This window comes from Pelodiscus sinensis, chromosome 1 (genome assembly GCF_049634645.1).
Source record: "Pelodiscus sinensis isolate JC-2024 chromosome 1, ASM4963464v1, whole genome shotgun sequence".
Taxonomy (NCBI): domain Eukaryota; kingdom Metazoa; phylum Chordata; order Testudines; family Trionychidae; genus Pelodiscus; species Pelodiscus sinensis.
Genome location: NC_134711.1, coordinates 55435971 through 55457767, shown reverse-complemented (window position 1 = coordinate 55457767; position 21797 = coordinate 55435971). Strand labels below are relative to the sequence as shown.

General features: G+C 42.9%; 1 protein-coding gene across 5 annotated transcripts in view; it reads right to left on the bottom strand.

Annotated features, from left to right (window-relative positions):
* The window catches only part of ANO6 (anoctamin 6), a 187577-nt gene that overhangs the window by 86540 nt on the left and 79240 nt on the right, over positions 1-21797 (bottom strand). For all 5 annotated transcript variants that reach the window (XM_075930414.1, XM_075930407.1, XM_006126492.4 and 2 more), the window contains 12 exons: positions 21084-21149; positions 19114-19392; positions 18602-18715; positions 17050-17165; positions 15271-15405; positions 13040-13145; positions 12147-12207; positions 6034-6179; positions 5229-5306; positions 3841-4066; positions 2877-3046; positions 79-176 (listed from right to left, as the gene is read on the bottom strand). In XM_075930414.1, coding sequence (XP_075786529.1) covers positions 79-176; positions 2877-3046; positions 3841-4066; positions 5229-5306; positions 6034-6179; positions 12147-12207; positions 13040-13145; positions 15271-15405; positions 17050-17165; positions 18602-18715; positions 19114-19392; positions 21084-21149 — 1595 coding nt within the window. The remainder of the gene's footprint in view (positions 1-78; positions 177-2876; positions 3047-3840; positions 4067-5228; positions 5307-6033; positions 6180-12146; positions 12208-13039; positions 13146-15270; positions 15406-17049; positions 17166-18601; positions 18716-19113; positions 19393-21083; positions 21150-21797) is intronic.

The window sequence follows — 21797 nt, the reverse complement described above, 5'->3', positions numbered from 1 at the left end:
CAGGAGCGGGGCCTTAGCTATCAAATATTTGACCTGTTTGTTTCATTAGGCCCCTTTTAAAAAACATTAGGTACTTACGGAAGAAGCACTTCTTGAATGTTATTCCAAATTGCTTTACCTCCCATTATTATTATTAATTGTGTTGTAAGTTCAAGGAGACATCCACCTGGATCACACTAAAGGTTCAGAGAGATAGGACAAATGCCATATAACTCTTCAGGCAAGAGTAAAATGTTTTAAATAAAATACATACTAATTTTTTTAAATTACAGTATTTTAATCTTAGAAATAATGCAAGATGACAAATAAGACCAATCCCTTCTATCACTTAGATAAAAGGCCCAAAAGACCAGATCTGACATTGCTGTAAGCGGCAGGACACCAGTGAAGTCAATAGAATGGTGGCCCAGATCATACTGCCTCTCCATGTTGCACTAACATTACGAGAAAATCACTCTAGTGGAGGGAGATCATTGGATAGTGGAGAGCCGGTGCTGTGGATGTTATACCACCCTCTCTGTGTTGTTGATATAGGTGGTATGCATGGAAAAATGAGTGTGGCTGGGTTTTTGTTATGCCACAGTGGTTCCCCGTGAGTCAATGACAATCTAAGTAACTTTAAGAAACCCTCAAGATACTCTCAATTATGCTAAGGGGCTGGCCCAGTAGTTAGCAGAGAACTGGGAAGTGCAGAGGCTACGTTTGAACTCACCTTGTGTGCTCTGCACTTCTCAGCAATAGCAGGCCAAGGGCTTGTCAGCACTCAAAATGATACAACAGCTAGCGTAGGTAACCCATCTTTGGGTACGTCTACACTACAGCGCTAATTCGAACTAACTGAGTTCGAATTAGTTAATTCGAACTAAGCTAATTCGAACTAAAAACTAGTTCGAATTAGCGTTTTGCTAATTCGAACTAGCATGTCCACATTAAGTGGACCCTGAACCGGGCTTAAGGATGGCCGGAAGCAGTGCCGGCAGGGCATCAGAGGAGGACTTAGAGCGTGGAGATGCTGTCTCAGGCTAGCCGAGGGCTGCGCTTAAAGGGTCCCGACCCCCACCCCGGACAGACAGTTCTCAGGGGTGCCCTGCTTGCAAAGCAGTCCTGGCTTGGATTGCCCGGAGTACCCACACTAGGCACATCACAGCACTCGGCCATCAGACCGGCTGCACTTGCCGCAGGCTGCCATCTGAGGAGAGGGGACAATTGGGGGGCTGCAGGAGAGCTTCCACCCCCAGAAGCCCGCAGAGCCAGCCCAGTCCTCCCCATCGGGGGCTCGTACCCCATTCCTCCCTCACCTCCTTCCACTTACCCTTCCCTAGCCCCTTTTCTTGATGTACAAAATAAAGGACAATTGTGTTCAAAAATAGAATCTGTCTTTATTGAACAAAACTGGGGGAGACTGGGAAAAGGAGGTGGAAGAGGGGAAGAGAGAGGCTGGGAGAGGGGAGGGCAACTACAATGATCAGGGGTTGGGAACAGGTTCCATATGAAGAGAGGCTAAAGAGACTGGGACTTTTCAGCTTAGAAAAGAGGAGACGGAGGGGGGACAGGATAGAGGTCTCTAAAAGCAGGAGTTGGGTGGAGAGGGTGCATACAGAAAAGATCTTCATTAGTTCCCATAAAGAAGGACTAGAGGACACCAAAGGAAAGGAATGGGTAGCAGGCTTCAAACTAGTAACAGAAAGTTCTTCTTCACAAAGCAAAGAGTCAACCTGTGGAACTCCTTGCTGCAGGGGGCTGTGAAGGCTAGAACTAGAACAGGGTTTAAAGGGAAGTGATATCAAGTCATGGAGGTTGGGTCCATGGAGTGCTATTAGCCAGGGGGTAGGAGTGGTGTGCCTGCCCAAGGTTTGTGGAAGGCTGGAGAGGGATGGCACGAGACAAATGGCTTGGTCACTGTCTTCGGTCCATCCCCTCCAGGGTCCCTAGGGTTGGCTGCTGTCGGCAGACAGGCTACTGGGCTAGATGGACCTTTGGTCTGACCCAGTACGGCCATTGTAAGCTCAGGCCTCAGGGTCGGGGGTCTCAGTGGACCCCCTTGATTTTCATGCACACCTGCTCCTGGGTGGCCAGGCTGGCAGCTCTCCTGCCCTAGACGGCCACTTTCCTGTGCCTAGTGCGGAGATTGTGGACAAGGTCCACGATGTCCGCACTAGCCCAGGCGGGTGCCCGCTTCTTGCGGTCCCGGGCAAGCTCCCGGGAGCCGCCAGCCTGGTCCCGGGAAGAGGGGGAGGGCTGGGGGGCATCGGGTGGGTGGCTCGAGCCGTGCCAGGTGCAGGGTCTGCTAGCTGGGTGCTGGCAGGCTTGCACCTGGCACGGGCACTGTAGCCAGCCTGTGCCCCTTTAAGGGGTCCGGGGCCGGGAGATGAGCAATAGAGTTTCCCTGGTGTTGGCCAAAGTGGCCACCAGGGAAACCTGGGGAGGGCTAGCCTCCCACTAGTTCGAATTAAGGGGCTACACACCCCTTAATTCAAACTAGCTAGTTTGAACTAGGCTTAATCCTCGTAAAATGAGGTTTCCCTAGTTCGAATTAAGCGCTCCGCTAGTTCGAATTAAGTTCGAACTAGCGGAGCGCTAATGTAGCGCCTATGAAAGTTAGTTCAAACTAACGTCCGTTAGTTCGAACTAACTCTGTAGTGTAGACATACCCTTAGAGAGGCAGTAGCTAGGTTGAAGGGAGTATTCTTCCATTGACCTCATGCTGTCTGTACTGGGTATTAGATCAGCATAATGACATTGCTCAGGTGTATGGTTTTTTCTCATCCCTGAGCAATGTAGCTGGAATGATCTAGCTTTTCAGTGTAGTCCAGGTCCTAGGCTGATACCTTACATTGTTAATTAAGAAAAAGAATTACAGCAGAGTGGATTCTTACCTCTTCATTTCTGTATTTTCCTAACCAGTAAACAGGGTCTCCAGGGAATCCTACAAATTTACCCTTAAAGAATGCAATGTAGAAACATGAAGAATAATAGTTGACAAACTGGAATAAGAACATCTTCATTGTCAGACTGTTTTCATAATCAGTCTGCGTCCTTGGCAGTTCTGTATTTTAAAAAAAACAAAAGGAAAAGAAAATTAATATTTGAACAGCTTTAGTGCCCCCATCAAAAATGGGCCTATGTCCTGCATGCTTGAATGGAATTTGCAGCATAAATTAGATTGTTTAGGGTCCCTCAATACATGTTAGTCATTATGTTAATTATAAGACTGTTGTAAAGAAGGAAATAATTTGTTCTTTGATGCTAAAAAAACCAGAACAACACTCTTCTCTATGGCTCCCATAGAAAGAAAAAACCCTAGCAGACTCAATAAATAACAAACATAACACTTTGAACTGATGGAAATAAACCATATTAAAATTACAATGCTGTACACATTTAAAGCAGAATAGCGATTTAACGTAGATGGGCTGGATGGAAAGAATAATAATATTTGTGAATGGTTATCTGTTTACTAATGAGAGAAAAGCATCCTGCATTGGACCAGTGACTGTATTCCATTTATTTACAAAAAAAAAGGGGCTGATCTATCTATAAACAATAGCTAAAGTACTTGAATGTGATATCTGGTACTGATCTGTTTTCAAAAAGTCTTCCTTGCCTTGTTTGTTTCACAAGCATCAAACTGTAAACAACAGATCTTTCATGCTGACTATACAAGGATTTCTTAAGCAAGGAGTAAAATAGATTTATTTGACAAAAGTGAAAAGCTCTATTTGAAAAACTCTAGAAATTGTTACATGCTAAAGAGGGAAAATGCTGAAATACTTAAGAATGAGGTTGTTTTCTCTCATAGCTCTTAGCTGAAGTTCTATCTTAGCTATGGCATAAACTTACCAAAGTCAGTAATCATGATAGCTACTTTTTCATAGATTATGTTCAGAATCATGATGATTATAAAACTGATGATTGAAGCAGTTATTGAAGTGGCTGCCTGGGGAGTCAGGTACTTCTGAATTGCTTCTTTTCCAGTAATGTGCCGTGGCAATGTTGCAGAAAACACAAGGAAAACTGAGAGTCTGTAAACGATGATTCCAATAACTGAAGCAATGATCAAAAGAATCTGAAAATGGAGCACGGTATATATACTAGTGTAAAATTATATGGCTTGGGAAAAAGAATGGTTTGAAATATATATATTATGGAGGGAAACAAACTGATTGGACACTTTTTCTCCCCCATCCCATAATATGAGAGCAATAGGAGATTCTCTGAAGATAAAGCACAATAAATTTAGAACCCATAAAAGAGAAGACAATTTTGTATAGCATAGGGTCAACTTGTGGAAAAAGGGATCATTAATGTTATGACCAGTAATAATATTTATAGCCATGATATTTATAGCCTAAGATAATGAGAAAGATAATTAGAGCTCATGCCTTGCAGCAGAGGTGGGCAATAATTTTTGATGGGGTGCCACTCCAAGAATTTGGCAAATGGTCAACGGCGGCACTTTTCCCTGATATTAATGGAAGAGGTGCAGAGTCTGGGATGGAAATTGGGTGCAAAAGGGAGCTCAGGGTAAGGCACTGGTGTGCAGGAGGAGATGTGGGGGTCTGCAAGGGCAGGAGAAAATTCTGAGCTAGAGGAGAGGCATAGGAGGGAGTGCAGGGTCTTGAAGTGGATTGTGACGTGAGACAGGCATGCAGGAGGGGGGCAAAAGGTTGGGGGAAAGGAGGAGAGGGTGTGATGGTTCCCCTCCAATGCTGTATAAAAATGTAAATATGCATAATTCGAAGATGCTTTGAACAACTTTAATGTTACAGTCTGCTGGATCTGTATATCCTATTTTGGTGCATGTATCATTCTTGTATGTGAAGTCAGAAATATGAACTATGAGACTGTTTACAGTTTTAAGTGTGCTAATGAGAGCTATTACTGGTGCCTGCCCCCCTTGGAAGCCTTAACGACCTGGTGATCAATTTAATGACTTGTAAACAGCCTTGTTTGTCCTGTGAGTGGAAAGGTGATTAGATCAGTAAGACATGTGACCAAACCACTTGGTACTGGGATTCCATTTTGATCCAAGTATTTTTTCCATGGAAGAAAAGCTCATTAGGGTAAAAATCTGTTTTCAATACGTATTTTAGTGAATTAGAACTAGCCATGTGTTTTCTTTTCATTTTAACTTAGTACCTTACTTTGATATCAGGGGTAGCTTCTCATGAAGCTATTATTTTTTAAGAGGTACATTATATTAAAGAACAAGACCAACAGAATTTTACCCAGAATAAGACTGCACTTATACAGAAGGTCATCCGTACACACTTTCCACAGGCAGTGTATGGCACGTGCTCTTCTTGCTGGAAAGAGAATTGAGTTACAAAGTGATTAATCATACATCTGCTCTTTTTTTAAATATATTTTATGTGATCTGTGGAGCACTTTGCTATGTTATTATTAGTATCCATATATGCTTAGCCACAATTCCGGTTTGTGCTTCTGTCATTCAAAGACGTATTCTGTGAATAAACCCCCCTCAATACTATATGAAATGGAACTTCTCTTCCTTCATTTGCTTTTATTTTCTTGACTTGTCACCAGGCTTTCAGGGACAATGAACAACCAGTGACCACTGTGGGCTTCTCATAACAAAAATTATTCTAGGCTAAGCTGTTCCAGGAACAGAGGCTCCATTTTGTGGCTACAGATGAGTGTATTGCAGTCCCTCTGGCGTTAGGAAACTGCCGTTTACTAATCACCCTCTCACTTGGTGTTGTGGATTACAGAAAGTTGCCAGTCCCATGGCTACAGTAATCTGTACAACCAGCTACAATAATAAATCTGATTTCTGTGAGCCCTAGGCCCCACATTTTAGCCTGATACAGACTGGTGTATGCTAGGCCTGCAATTTATAAGATCAACGTATCAGGACAGATCTGTAGCTGGTGCAAAGGCAGTATAGCTCCATCGATTTCAATAGAGGAGTGCTGATTTATATCCATTCAAGATCTAGCCCATCACTTTGATGAGGCTTTTGTTTGAATTTTTAGCTTTCACAGTATGACTAGTTCTAAAAACATTCCTTACCTGTGTGATTTCATTTGTTACTACATGAATGCATCGCGCTTCATATTCCGGACGTACGGATTCTTCCTGCTCTAAAAATTCAACAGTGTCCCATTCATATTCCAGTTCAGCCTGCCGTCGCTTCCAAAACTCCAGAAACAAAGTAACTAACCAAAGGATAAACAAACAGAGCTACAGTATATATGTGCTGTGCCGTGTCTGAACTTCATTACTGCAATCTGTGAATTGTTAATTTTCTAGGTCACTTCTTGCAGACATGCAATGCAACCTTTACTGACTGGTGTGATGGTTCAAAGACTTTCTGAGGGAGACAATAACTGGATTTATTACTGCTTTAACAGTATAGGTGTTTTTATGATATCAGCCTATGGATTCTTTATGCTATAGAATGCATACAAATTTATTTTTCCTTCCTGAAAATACACAGAATAGGAACAATTTGAATTTTATATTGCAGGATGGTTTTTCAAAGCAGACTGGTGAATTGAATGAAAATAATGTTGGAGAGATATGGATGCTTTAAAATTAAAACCTTAGTGCATATAGAAAACTAGATTTACTCAACATTGCTTGGGTCTTTAATTCGGGGCATGTCTACACTAGCCGCCTACTTCAAACTAGGGAGGCTAATGTAGGCATTCGAAGTTACAAATAAAGCCCGGGATTTAAATATCCCGGGCTTTATTTGCATCTTCCCATCCGGGCGCCATTTTTAAATCCCCTTAATCTGAACTAACTGCCCGCGGCTACACACGGCAGTCAAACGTTAACTCGAACTAAGTTCTTAGTTCGAGTTAACTGTTACACCTCCTCAAATAAGTTTTGTTTTTTTTCCTTTTAAATCATTGTTCTGGGGTGAGGCTAGGGAGGAGGGGTTCAATATACAGGCTGCCACAGTGAGAGAGGACAACCCCCATCCCTCTCTCACTGCAGCAGCTTGGGGCCAGGTGGAAGCACCTATCCATGGCAGCTGCAGCAGGCACAGCCTGGGGAGGGGTGCATCTCTCCTTCCTGGGGGCCAGACAGACACCCAAACAGACAAACCCTCTGAAAAATATAGTTACTAGATAGCCACTCCTTTCTCCATCCTCCACCCACTGCTGGTGCAATGGGGTTATAGCTGTTCTGATCTCCATCTCTGGCCCCTTGCTGCCCCCTTGGGTCATTCTGCAGTATAACTTTCTCCTACCAGACCCCCCCCCTTTCCATTTTATGAGAAACAATCAAATTCCATGCACATCCCATTATCCTGGCACAACTAAACCATAACCTTGCTTTGAGTTATGATAAGAGGAAGCTGTATAGTAAATTTGGTGGTCCCAGCTCTTACTGTTTAGGAGGAGCTCTTGAACAGACTCACAGACGGACAAACAGATGCACATTTCTAAAATATGTAGTAAGATTGCCATAGGGAATCTTGCCATTGCTCATTTAGGCTATGTCTACACTGCAGCGCTATTTTGGGATACCGTAGTATCACAAAATAGCTATCCTGCATCTTCACAGCAATCCTGTTATTTCAAAATATAACGGGCTTGCTATTCCAACATTACTGTAGACCTCATTCCACAAGGAGTAAGGGACATTTCAGAATAGTGGGTTATTTTGAAATATTGTGCTGTGTAGACAGCTCCAAATTACGAAATAGGCTATTTTGAAATAAGATACACAATTTGTATAGCTCAAATTGCATATCTTATTTTGAGCTACAGTGCAGTGTAGACGCGCCCTTATTTTACAATAGAGTTAGTGCCATATCTACTAAAGGTTTTCTGAAAACAGTTACAGTAAATGCATCAAACATACAACAAACAGTAAAGCTCTAAAGGCCAACTCAGGAGAGGCTGTTGCATGAGTGCAGCCATGGAAAGAAGGCTCTTACCTTTGCATGGCTTCACACAGGCCTTTCACCATGGCAATCCCTATGTGTCCCCCAGGTGCAGGGAACAGAGATTACTCATTCCAAGCAGAAGGCCAAAAAAGGGATGTGTAGGGCCTGACCTACTTCTATACCAGCCTGCACAACAAGGAAAGTGGACCAAGGAGGAGCAAGTTTCTCCATTGCTACACCTGGCCCCTGATCTGGTCCCCAGCATAAATGAAAGCATCTTAATGGTGTTCCAATTAGCATCAATTGCAAGAGGTCCCTAAGGACTTTTCCAGTAGCTAGGAATTACTGGAATGCAGCATTGCCCCAATTTTATAGCACGCTGACCCTCCCCCTACTACAAACCCTGCGCTAACAGCCAGGAAGTGTGCTTGGCCCAGAAGATGCTATGATGGCTCTGTCACTGAGGGAGCTGCCTACACAAAGGCAATGGGACAACTTTACTTTGAGCAGGGCAGGTTCTTCTATCTGTATTTTATTTGATTTTGTCTTTCATTTATTCAAAGAAGACATGTTCTAGTGATTAAAATAAATTACCGGGGGTCTGGAGATCAGGGTTTTCATCTTGTCTGGTCTTGGGCATGCCAGTTGCTGTAATTTAGGAGTCCATACCCATGCTAAAGGGGGCACTGGGAAACTTCATTCATTCATGTTTTGTAGTTATTTGGGGTCTTTGAAGGGAACATACTACAGGACAGTTATTAATAAGTATATAAATTACTCCGGGGGGAATTCTGCATCCAAATTTTTAAAATTCTGCATATTTCATCTGTTAAAGTAGCATTATCATGCTGGTTTCAATTATTTTGGCAATTCATTTTCCCTACCGTACAATGGATGAAGAATAGAAGCGAGGATCAGTAAAGGAAATCCCCAAAGCCCTGTTGTTTAATAATAATATAGCCTGTATTAACCCTTTACTTCTAGCTATTAGTTGACAAATACAAACAGTCAGAGGCTCTATGCTACATTACAGGCAACTGAAGACCAAGTGAGGGCTGGAGACTCACACTCAGAATTTATATTGCCTACTGACCATCTCCAGAAAGGTCAGTATCAAACAGTTTATGAGGTACATTTTGATAGTCCAAAAATATAGACCAATTCTAATCTCTTTAAAGCACCACAAGCATTTGTAAGTCCACACTGTTCTTTACAATAAGGCTCCTTTACACCACTCTGGAAATGTAAAGGAGTCTTCAAATTTTTACACTTGTTTTATACTCATAAGAGAATTCACTAAGAACTATGAAACCAATTCACTAAGCTGGCAGGCTGTAAAATTCTGCTCTTCCAGAGGTGACAGAGCCTGCCCCAACCCTTCCTCCCAAGAAACACCCCAAAGCCCTTTCTCTCCACACCAAGCATGCTGCCATAGCAAATGAGAGGGACAGAGTGTCTCTCTCTCTCATTTGCTCTCTTTTATATGTGACTTCCCAGCTCTCCCATTCTAGCTATAATTTGTGTCTCTACTAGCTGTTGTGGGCACCCAACACTCGCACTGCTGGGAAGGGGCACATGGCCACTCTTGCGACTTCCCTTTGCTTCCTCTCCAGTAGTCATTATTCCTTGGGGAAGTAAATAAATCTGTGGGGTCATGAATTGTGCAGTGATGCAGAACTCCCCCAGGAGTAATTAATGATTGTAATACAACTATAGGGCCAAAAAGGTATAACTTCTTAAATTCAATTACAGTAAACTTCCAGTAATCCAGCATCTTTGGGACCCAGGGGGTGCCGGATTATTGGATATGCCGGAGTACCGGAAGGGGGGTTATGGGGGGGGGGGGAGTCGGCGGGGAACTGCGCAGCGTGGGCAGCATTCCAGCTGCTCTGCCCCTGGCTTCCCCAAGTCCACCATTGGTCAGTTTCAGCAGCAGCGAACTTGGGGAAGCCAGGGGCAGAGCAGCTGGGGTGCTGCTGGGTTGGTCCCGCAGCACTGCTCAGGTGAGGGGTGGCACTGCGGGACCAACACGGCAGCACCCCAGCTGCTCTGCCCCTGGCTTCTCCAAGTCCGCCGTTGGTCAGTTTCAGCAGCACCGGACTTGGGGAAGCCTGGGGCAGAGCAGCTGGGGTGCTCTGCCCCACGGCTTCCCCAAGTCCACCGCTGCTGAAACTGACCAATGGCGGACTTGGGGAAGCTGGAGGCAGAGCAGCTTCAATTGTCCGGCTGGCCAGAGCACTTCGGGTTCCAGTTGGTGCCGGACTATCGGGAGTGCCAGACCACTGGATGCCGAACAACTGGAGTTTTACTATACATGAAAATTACAAATGAAATGGCATCAGGGCCATGGCTCACTTGGATTCAGTACAATTTTGATGGAATTGCTATAAGACAATTCAGCTTCTTCCATCATAAGTTTATAATAATAATACTAATAGACCCTTGTAGGCATTACTGTAGTTATGCAGTTTAACTTTTCATTTTTGGAACAACATTTCAAAAAGAAAAATAAAAAAAAATTTGTTATTATAAGACACATTACAAATAAGTTAACTGTTGGGCCAGCGGGGGGGGGGGGGGGGGGGGGGAAAGATAAAATTATCATCAAGCTACTCTAATTTTGATGTTTAGAATTCCCTACTGGTATCTTGAGCATAGTACACCTTTGAAACATTCTTAAAAGAATCACATTTAACTTAATTAATTTAAAGAAATCATTACTTTAAAGCACTGTATATTAAGTTCAAATTAAAAGATAAAAATATATGTTTTATAGTAGCAAGCATATTAACCTTTCCTTATTAAGCTGACATATTGTTCTAAAACATTGATTGTCTTCTCTACCCTTAAAGCAGCACTGCTGAAGACATACAAGTTACTCTGTAACTCTGTTGACTAGCTTCCAAGTCAACATTATTTGTTAATCAGCAACAACAAGTAAGCAGTTTGGTTCAGGGGCTACTGTTAATGCCAATTAGCAACCATGCAAATATGGCCAACCAATAGAGGCTCAAATGGCCTCTCCCTTGGCCATAGATCAATGTTGCTACTACTAATTCACAGTCCCAGTCTGTCGGGTGGAAGGGTTGGGTGGGAGGAAAGATCCTGTTCCTCATCTCTCTGGAGGGAGGAGATAGGGAGGAGCAAAGGTCCTAGCTGGTCACCATCTCTAGAAGAAGGAGAGAGGGGAGAGGTTCCAGGCCTGGTTCCTCACATCCCTGAAACCCAAGTGGCCATCTCACGCTGCCTTGTCCATCACATCCATTTCCAGGCTTGAGATAGAAGAGACGGTGTCTCAGTGAGAACATGGGTGACACTGTCAAATGTCAGAGGAGGAGAATGGGAAGGAAGCCCAGACACATCTGCACTCCTGCTGGTAAGCAACACATGGGTAAAGCAGAATCTTGCCGATGAAGAAATTGGGAAGTAGCGTATACTGTGATCACTGCTATTTGGCAGGTAAACACGGGCCCCTTCTTAACAAAATTCTGGTGGTGCAAGGTCGCATGAAACAAGACACTCTCTGGAAAAATAAACTTTGTCTTGTCCACTGAATCTAGTACAGAATAGAACCAGTCAGTGGGCACCCCCTGATTAAAGAGGCAGGTTTTTTGCCATGAGATATCCCTTGTGCTTGTAATTACTGCATGTTTAGAGTATCAATTACATAAATGAAGAAGGAAAGACATAATTACTGGAGTGTGTAATAAATGGCTCTACTTTCCCCTTCGCCTTCCTCAGTCTCGCAGCTGCTAGTGGGAATAGACAGCTCCAAGATTCCTTGGAGAAAAACAGTTCCTTTGCCAGACATATTTAAGCATGTAGCTCCTGATGGCTTAACATTGGGCAGTTCTAATCCCTCTTTCTTGCTTTTCTCCAAGGCTAAAAGGGTGAAGCCAACACTGAAAAGCAACATTCCTATCTGCCCCAAAAGTTCTAAAACCTGTCTCCTAATGATGCTAAAAAGAGTTAGTGTACATCAAGAATGGGCAAAAAGTGGCTCAGTCGTAGTTTGCCAGGGTTCGCGGCAAACTGCGGCCAACAGGAGCTGCGAGCGGCCATCTCTGCGGATGTGCAGATACATAAAGCATCTAGCAAACCACATCCAGCCCATGGGCCTCTTTTTGCCCACTTTTTGTGTGAATTCCCCTTTGTAATATTGCTGAACACTAGAAACTGAAATAGTTGTACATTTAGCTACACTTCTGGCTGATACTGTAGGTATGCCCAAAATTAGATGACAAAACTGTAGATAAAAAGCAAAACCTTGAAATCTACTTACCCCATATTCCCATAAATACTGCAAATACTAGTGTTCCGAAGCTATCAAATATACATAATTTCTGTAAAGAATTAAAAAATAAAGGCTTTAGTTATAACGTATCAGTCATTTTTCTATCTGGGATTAGAATATGGAAAGAATGTTGCACATTTTGATTTTAGTTTTGAGCTTTGGTTTAAACAAACTCCACCTTTCCTCCTACTATTCTTTCAATGTTCAAAACCAAAGAATTAAATGCAAAAAACTACATTAAACCTACAATGCAAATATGCAGGAAAAGGGTATACAAATGCCACAGTATCAATGTTCCACCAATTTACTGTACTGGAAGAGGACAGCTAGTACTTCAGTGCTAGGGATTTCAGTTCACATCTCTCTCTCTCTCACTCACACACAGAGTACTCTCTCTCTGACACACACACACACACACACACACACACACACACCAAGAGCAAGTTGGGGTTGCCTTTTCCTTCCAACATTTTCCTTTTCACGTGTTTCTCTCTTGTCTCTTTCATATTGCTCTGAAGAAGAAACATTAAACTTTGACCTTGTCTACACTTACTGGGAGAACGGCATGGCATGAATCAAGCTCCCAGGAGTCAATTTAGTGAGTCTAGTAAAGATTGACCACTGACTGCGCTCCTGTCGACTCCCTGCAGTGGAGACACCACAGTAACGCGATCTAAGGTACGTTGACACCAGCTACACTATTCACGTTGCTGGACTAGTGTAACTTAGTTCAACATTGCCCCCTAGTGTAGACCTGGCCTTGCACTGGTGAGGGAATAACTGTTCTGCTATTTTACCCCATGGATGGTGTAAGAGGAAAGAGAAAGGCTATTGCAACTAACTTAGAAGCCCATTTTTGCAGGATATAAATGGCATGTTACCTTAGAGGATTCACAGGTGATAGTGAGGTTCCAGTATGTACATTCCTTGTCACACTGCGGGCACATTATGATGTTGCCGCCTATGTTGGGATCACACACTTCTTGGCTAAAAGTAAAATGGATCAATCACATAAGCACGAAACTCAAACTACCTTTAATGCTTGTACATGGTGTGATAACTTGGTGAAGTGAAGAATAAATTGCTAAATGCACTGCTTTCAGACAATGTGCTTTCTCCACTTTCACTCTTAGTTTTCAAAATACTGAAAATTACATTATGAAGCATGGAAGGAATTATCTCCCCTTATTCTTGGTGCTATTCTCTAAAACAAATCATGTTGAGAACAAACTGGAGATCTTAAAAAAATCCCATTGTTCACATTTTCAGAATTTCAGGGTGATGCTTTTACCTGATTTACAATGGGCAAATCCACCATTTAGTGTTCAGTCTGAGCATGGTGGTAGGAGATGTTTGAAGTTGAAATGGAGAATTCTCTTCCGGTCAGGGAGTATCATAGACGCTATACTGCCAACATCAAATTGAGATGCAGAGCCACTTGTAGTAGCCAAAATGTCTGAAGACACAGCTACAATGGGCACAAGAGGAGGTGGTGATCTGCGTAAGTGGAGATCTAGTAGCCCCTTTTCCACCAAGGTCTCTCTTCAAGGAGTTAAGGGGGAGCAGAATTTTCCCTGTTCTGCTACTCTGTTCTCCTATACGAGCGGGGAATAAAGGGCTTGAATTCTGAGCAGTGCCTTTTAACAGGCCCTCCACTCATATGTGAATTTCACCTTATGAGAAAGTTTTTACTCTCCCTTAGGGAGTAACAAACATAAATGGACATATTACAGTAACTTGTGCTGAGGTTTTGACTTTTCACCGTTTTCTTTACATTTTTACATTCACATAGAATTCACATAGAAGTGACAGGCTACAAACACCAAAAAAACAGAAACTTAAATATAAGTCTTCGAAATATTCATATTTGTCTATCACTTTTTTGCCCTGTACATTACATCTTTAACTTCAGAACCAATCCAGATGCTATTCTTATTCTCTACGTTTGTTTTTCAATTAGCTTGATATTTGTTTGTGCAGAGATAGATCCACTACTCACCAAAGTCAATGGGAATCATTTCATTGATTGACTAAATATTGGATTAGATCATTTGTGAGCTCTTTCTGACCATGGTAGCTTTAGTTTCCTAAAAGATATTAATGATTTGATTCTGTTTCAGATGTTGAGCTGCATTTTTTTATTTTCTCCCCAGGATTTATTGTCATTTTCTTTGACTGGTTGTTTAATTTCCTTTTATGCATTATTTGTTCTGAAGGCAGAAACCTGATATATATTTTGGGGTGCTCTTCTAATGTTTTAGCTGCTCTAGTAATTTTGCTCATCTGCTCCTTTCATTCCATGGACTTTTTATTTGACATAAAATGTGTCTCAGTACATTCTGATTTGTGAAGCCTTTAGGCCATAAAGTGCCATAAAGATTTATAGCAGAACTCCCCACTGATTTCAGTAGGGAGTTCTGTTTAGAAGCTGATGGCATGAGATGGCTCTTTGTTTGCTTACAAAAAGAGGACAGAGAGCAGAGGAGGAAATATGCAGAATAAGAAAGCAGAATGCAAGGCAATTAGAAGTAAGGGGGAGTTGGAGGACTTTCATGTTCCTTTGACTACATGACCCAGCAATGTTCTTGTAGCCCTGATATATGCTTGCCATTTCCTTTTCACAATGTTCATTCACCATGAACTTCAACCTGGGATCTCTATCAAGGTTCACATTATTTTATGCCTAGCAAACTCTGTAGGTGAGAGCCAGAAGGCAAGAGGTGAGGCCAGAGCCTCTTCTCTTCCAGCCATGCTACAAGGGATGCTCAGCACAGTGGCTGCACTCTCCTGACCTGGCAGCCTCCAGCCACACTATCTGCCTGGGATGACAGACAGGCAGTGTGGCTGGAGGTAGCCTGGGAAAGTGCATTAGTGGCTCCCCATGCCAGGGGGACTGGAGCCAGCACAGCAGGAGGACAGAACCCCCTCCCCATCAGGTAACATGGGATGGGGAAAGGCTGGTGAGAGTGTGTGGGGCCCAGGCTGGGAATGGTGGACAAGTCATGTGTGAGGGTTACATTGCCCCTCTTTAGCTGTGTTCCCTTGGTGTTCCTCCCCACTACTCACCATACTGTGTCTAAGTGAAAATACATTTGAACTATCCAACTGGTACCTCCATGTGCAGTTGTCCTTTGTTATGAATCCATACAAAAAACAGGCAAGTCCTACTACTGCTGCCACAATCAGCATGTGAGTGTAAAATCCAAGCCAAGCAAAATATATTCCAATTTTCTCTCCATAATATTTCCTGTGGGGGGAAAATACAGTCAAACCCACAGTTCTTTCCCAGACACCTATCTAGTCCACATATTTAGGACTAAACTCTATATTCATATTTTTATACTGTGTGACTGCAGAAGTACAACAGCTAACTATTTCTGTTAATTTACATGATTTTTTTTATGTTTTCATGTAATTTCTGCTTCTCACAGAAGCTCAATTTTGATTGGTTACAAAGCCACATACCTGTATCTTATAAATCAGAAACAAAGCATGCTCAAACATGTCTGCAGATATGGGCAAACATATCTGTAATTAGAGTTAAGGCAGGTTTACTCAGACTGAGGCTCAGGAGTTGCAAGTGGCTCTTTAATGTGTCTCCTGCAGCTATTTGCAACACATGATATTAAAACACTGTTTGATTTCATTATAAGCTAGTCTTAGTTATTAACCAATAAAGACAATTTTATTCTGTTACTAGCAGACTGAGGTCCTTCAGGGCAAGGCCTTAGGGATGTGTCTGGGGATGCAGAAGTCAGGGTCCAGGGGCGAGTTCTCTCTCCCTACACCCACTAGGGATCTCAGAGTGTAGTAGACTACATGATTAACCATTAAACCTGGGCTTATCAGTTAATTCTATCCACATGCATCTCCTTCCCCCTCCGCTGCCCCTGAATCAGAGGCAGAAAGGAGGCAGAGGCAGGAGCTGGTGCTTGTGAGGAGTCAGGTTTTAAACTGGCTCCCCACAAGCACCGGATCCTGCGGAGCCACCTTTCCCCCCAACTCCTGCGCTGGTGCCTCTGATAGAGAGGCAGCAACATGGAGAGTAAGGGGAGAAGCCAGTAGGAAGCTGGTAGGAAGCCAGCTTTTAAAGTGGCTGCTGCGCGTATTGCCTCCTGCGGAGCCTCCTGCCCACCCCCCACTGCCTCCCAAAGAGGTGGGGGAGGGGAAGTGGGGACAGGCAGGAACTGGTTCTCAGAGGGGAGTCAGCTTAAAAGCCAGCACCCCATGACCACCAGATCCCATGGAGCCATCTCCCGCACTCTGTGACACAGACTCTGTTCACAATGGGCCTAGGCTCACTGAGGACAGAGGCTGCTCTGCGGGATGCTGGCACAACCTCTGTCCGTGGGGAGATCAGACCACAGGCTGACAATGGCTGCTGCCTCTAGTGGCCACTCTGCAGAATAGTTCTCCCCTTTGGGCTCACTGCCCCCAGTGGCCACGCTCATATCTTGTCCCTTAGAACAGCACCTCCTCCCTTTGCAGGTTATGGAAAACTGTCCTTTTCCCAGGGCTTCTGGCTGTCTAGGCACAATCAAACCCAGACCTTGCTTTAAGTCAGGAGAAGAGGAAGCTGCAGACCAAATTGAGAGGCCTTAGTTCTTACTATTTAGGAGGAGTCCTCGACCAAACAAACAGACAGGCAAACAAACGCTCTAAAATATATAGTGGACATGTGTGGATGTGTGTATATTTCCCTTCTTGCACTATTTAAATATAGTATTGTAGCCAGCCACTACTGTGGCTATTTTGAGTATTGTTGATCTCTAATTTGGCCCTTGAACCACTGAGGTCTGAGTATCACTGAATTTAGGCATGAATCTTCAAAGTGCCAAAATGGGAAAATTCCTAGGTTCTTTGGAATTGCACTGGTCATATGTACACCCACCTGACAAGATCCAATGGCTGCAGTTTGTAAATACTTCGGGGGTGAGCCCACTCCTTGTAAAGAAGATACCGTTCATTAGGGTAGTTGGGGTCCTCTGACAGGCAATTGAATCTCGACTGCAAAAGACAATGGCATATGGAAAAACTATCCCATTAGAATAATCACTCTCGGTATTTCTATCTTTAGGGGCAGATGAACTTGTTTACATGACCAGACTAACTGAACCAACCAGTGCCATTGCAGCCCCACTGGCTGTGTAAAATTGTATCTTTGTAGAGCTATACTTGAGAGATCAGTGGCAGGAGTAATCTCTTAGTGCTTCAGTATTGCTTGGGCTCTGCTCCCCTCCCCCGTCTGCCTGGGGCAGATCACTTTGGCTTGGCCTCCATGGCAACCCCTCCCACCCCACCTAGGGTCAGGTAGTCAGTCATATTTGTTATCAGAAGGGGGTCACGGTGCAGTGAAGTTTGAGAACCACTAGCCCAAGCTGCATTGCAAGTTATAATAAAGGACTAGAAAGCAGTGAAAGTAGAGAGGCTTGTTATTAAGGCCCCAATCTTGCAAATGCTCAGGGCTCGACAAATAATACAATCTACTCGCCACGGGCGAGTAGATTGTAACCCGGAAGAGCCGGGTTTGGGCTGGCGAGCGGGGCTCACCACAGTTCGGCGAGCCCTGCAAATGCTTATGCACATTTGACTCATCTCATTGAAGCTAATGGGTTTCTTCATGTGCTTAAACTTAAACATGCAAGAAATGCATTTTTTGCACATTCATGGCCTAGGATTGGGAGAATAAATAAAAAAGCGTTAGTTATAATTAAAGAATGAGATTTAATTTAAACAGACTGTGGGCACCTCTCATATACTATCAGATGCTTTCCTTCGGGAGAACGGTATACTACAATGAAGTCTGAAAACTATGGAGGAAAAAATGCAGGACTTCCAGCATCTGTTTTAAAAAAGGCTGCAGCGGGAAGTATTCCTTTGTTTCTTTGCTAAGTTGGTTATAAATGTATTTGGTGAAAATGTGAACTTGTATTAAGAATTTTAGTGGGGTTTTTCCATTCGCATTCTACAATGCAACAAGACAGACAATGAGTGCGAACATATGGCTTTCCCTTCTGGAAAGAGGAAGTGGTGCATTCTGGGAATTTCTGGTCATGGAGCATCACAGACAATACAGTCTTGCAGGAGAGCCTGGCCCATAGAATAGGGACATGAGGCAACTGAAATACATTCAACTCCCAGCAGGCATCTCAACAGCATTTCCAGAAGAAAATATGTCAGTTTCTGAGTGTTTGGTTTTTCAAAGAAAAATTGAAATCTTTTGTCAAAAGACACTTGCGAAAAACTTTTTATTTGATAATCAATATTCCCCTAAAAACAGTCTGAAGGAAAATTTTCTTCCAGCCATTCTCTCTACATAGGACAGTCAGTGAACAAATAAAATCAATGCCTTGCATATTTTGCTATAGGAATCATACAAATGCCTTCAATCAGCATGCAAATTTATTCACAACTAAGATACCTTTTCCAAGAATTTGACTTACATCATGAAGAGGAAACGCTGCTTTGTAGATCCCAGAGTCTAGGAGTTTGTTAATACCAAACTTTTTCACATTGTCTCTTACTGCATATTCCACACGGGAAAGAATAAAGTAAACCTGAAAAAAAACCAAAATGCCCTGTATCCGTTTCAATTTGTAAGTGAGCAATGTAAACTAGAACTTTGTCACCACAGAATCATAGACATTAAATAGGGGTAAGTTATCTAGATAAAATTCACTGTACAAGGCCATTGTTCCATTTAAGTTCCACTTAAGCTCTATTTTGGGGTATAAGTGGAACCCAAGTTGGATAAAGTTTTGGAATTTCATCCTATCAGATCATCCAGTCAGTCTCCTCGTGAATGTAGGATTGTTCCCTATAGTACATTTCTAACATTTCAGGAAGGTTGTTACTGGCAACGGTATTTGTGTTGTTGCAATTGAAAAAAGAGAAATAAACAAATATCTTTGTGTGGGTTTGGAGACAGAAAAGAAAAATATTTATATTGACTTACAATTCGGCTTCTGGTTGCAGGATTGAAAAAGGTGTCTTTGTCTTGAATGTAAAAATCAGACAAACGGGCCTTTTCAAATGGGGCAGTGAAAAACTCTTGCTCTGGTTTGATGATATTTTCATCCACTTGGAAGAATCGACTAAACCAGTTGAAAGCTGAATCTCGGGTTTTCAGGTCATCGGGCTGCAGAGGCAATTTGATGTGCATAACCTCGGCATATGTACATAGCACTTCCCAAGGTGCGTGCACTTTTACAAAAATAAGTTTTTCATCTAAGACCTAAAGTGAAAGAATATTAAAAATATATATGCAAAAAATGAAAGCAAAGAACTCTTCATATACTTTTCAGCAACACAGATTTTCCTTCCTCTTAGAAACCCTTAGGAGATCAATTCGGTGTGAACATCTCATTAACGTCTGTGAAGGCACCAAGGGCAGATGAGAACTCTCTGGAGAGAATGGCATTTTAAAAAGATCACTAAATTGTTGCTTTAAAAGTAACATCTCTGCAAAATATTTTACAAAGCAATTTACATTTTAATACACATTACCTATGTGGATTTCTTAATGCTGTTTATAGATCTAATCCTCAGGAAACTTGCTATTTTGAACCATGAGCACGGCAGGATTACCAAAACGGACACAAATTTACAATGCACCACTTACAAGTAGCAATATATCTGGGTTGGATTTTCTCCTAACAGTTCTCCTTGTTGCATGTTGAGGTGCATGCTATAGTTTGGGGACCAAATTGTGTGCTGGGACACACAGGTGGAGCTTCCACTTCAGGTTTCTATCTAATCTAAAGCCTAAAGATGTGGATTTTAAACCCAATTTGGGAAGAAGTGGTAGAGGGCCCTCCCTGTTCCAGAGCTCATTGTGTTACAAAATAATAATAAAAATACTTTGTGCCAGATTCTGTACTGCCTCTCCTGGGAGCCACAGCACAGAAGATGTAGCCCAGGAAGCAAGGAGGGGAAGATCCATCGTTATTCATCCTGGATTTAGGGTACTGCAGTGGCTAACACAGCCCGCAAGGAAATGAGAATATCTCTAGTGGTTGCTTCATCTTGTAATAGCCTGCCCAGAGCTGCCGACAGATTGGTCTGCAGCCCAGAATCTCCCTCGTGTAGAGAGCAACAACTACTCACACTAGGCCGGGGGTTGCAAGGAGCATCAGCCTACAGGGTTATTACTGCTGCTCCTTCATTAGGCCAATTCCTCCCAGCCCCTGGTGTCCCATTTCACAATTCCTATCTGCCACAAGGGTAAAGAATTGGCCCATTAGAATGGTTATTGGGCTTTATGTTTTCAATGTGCTGAACAAACTATTTAGGGTACATCTAGATTGCAGAGTTTTTCTGGGATACCTCTGGTATCCCAGAAAAGCTCTGCCGCATCCAAGGAATGTGTTTGCTTTTCCGAAAAAAAAAATGGAAAAGCAGATACATTTTTCGGCATCTCTGTAAAACTCGTTGTACAAGGAAGAAGGAATGTTCCAAAAGAGGCTTTTTTTCCCGACATTTGGCCCAGTGTGGATGGGCCAAATGTCGGAAAAGCCTCTTTTGGAAGAAAAGCAGAAAAAGATATGCAAACTGCAATTTGCGTAACTTTTTCAGACTTTCTTTGTAGCCTAGACACAGCCATAATCTCCCCAACCTCTCTGTGAAGTAGGTAAGAACAAGCTTCGCTTTGCAAAGGAAGGAATAGAAACGAAGCATAAGTGACTTTTCCCAAGGCCACATAGCAAGTTAGTGACAGATCCATGACTACCACGCAGATTCCTATTCCTAGACAAAATGAAGGAATGAGGTGGGTGCGGGGGGCTCTCCTGACCATGACATCTTGATATTATAGGAATAAAAAAGAGGAAGAGGCTACAGTTCAGTCATACACTTCATTTCCTTTCCCGTATTGAGCCAAATTCCACCTTCAGCCACAACAGCGCAGACACAGGAAAGGATACTCACCGATCTGGTTGCTTCAAGTTGCAAGCCGTTGCTTATCAGATTAGACTCATATGCTTGCCTCTTCCGCTGTTAAAATCAAATGCAAGTAGTAAAACATCTTTGTTTGCTGATTTATTTAATTTGTGTAAAGAAAATAAAGGAACAGGATTATTCAACAAAAGTGAAGAACTACCCAGCTGATAAGTTAGGCTATGTCTAGACTGCAGGCTTCTTTCGAAAGAGGTTCTTTCGAAAGCATCTTTCGAAAGAGCCTCTTTCGAAAGATCGCGTCTAGACTGCAGGCGGATCTTTCGAAAGAGAAATCCGCTTTTTCGAAAGAGAGCACCCAGCGAGTCTGGATGCTCTCTTTCGAAGACGGCCTCTTTACATTGAAGAACGCCTTCTTTCGAAAGAGGAGCTTTCGAAAGAAGGCGTTCTTCCTCGTGAAATGAGGTTTACCGCCATCGAAAGAAAAGCCGCGTTCTTTCAAAATAATTTCAAAAGAACGCGGCTTGAGTCTGGACGCAGGGGAAGTTTTGAACCCCTGAGTCTGGACACGGCCCCCGTGTCATCAATATCTACACTGTAGTTGCTATGGCAATCAGTGCTTTATTAACCACTAATCTTCTATTTTTTTCTAAGAACTATAACACTTTAAAATGTCCCGTAGTTATGTGGAATACCTGTTCTCTTGGATTGCTGAAGGCACTCGTTCTTTAGCCCACATTTTACAAT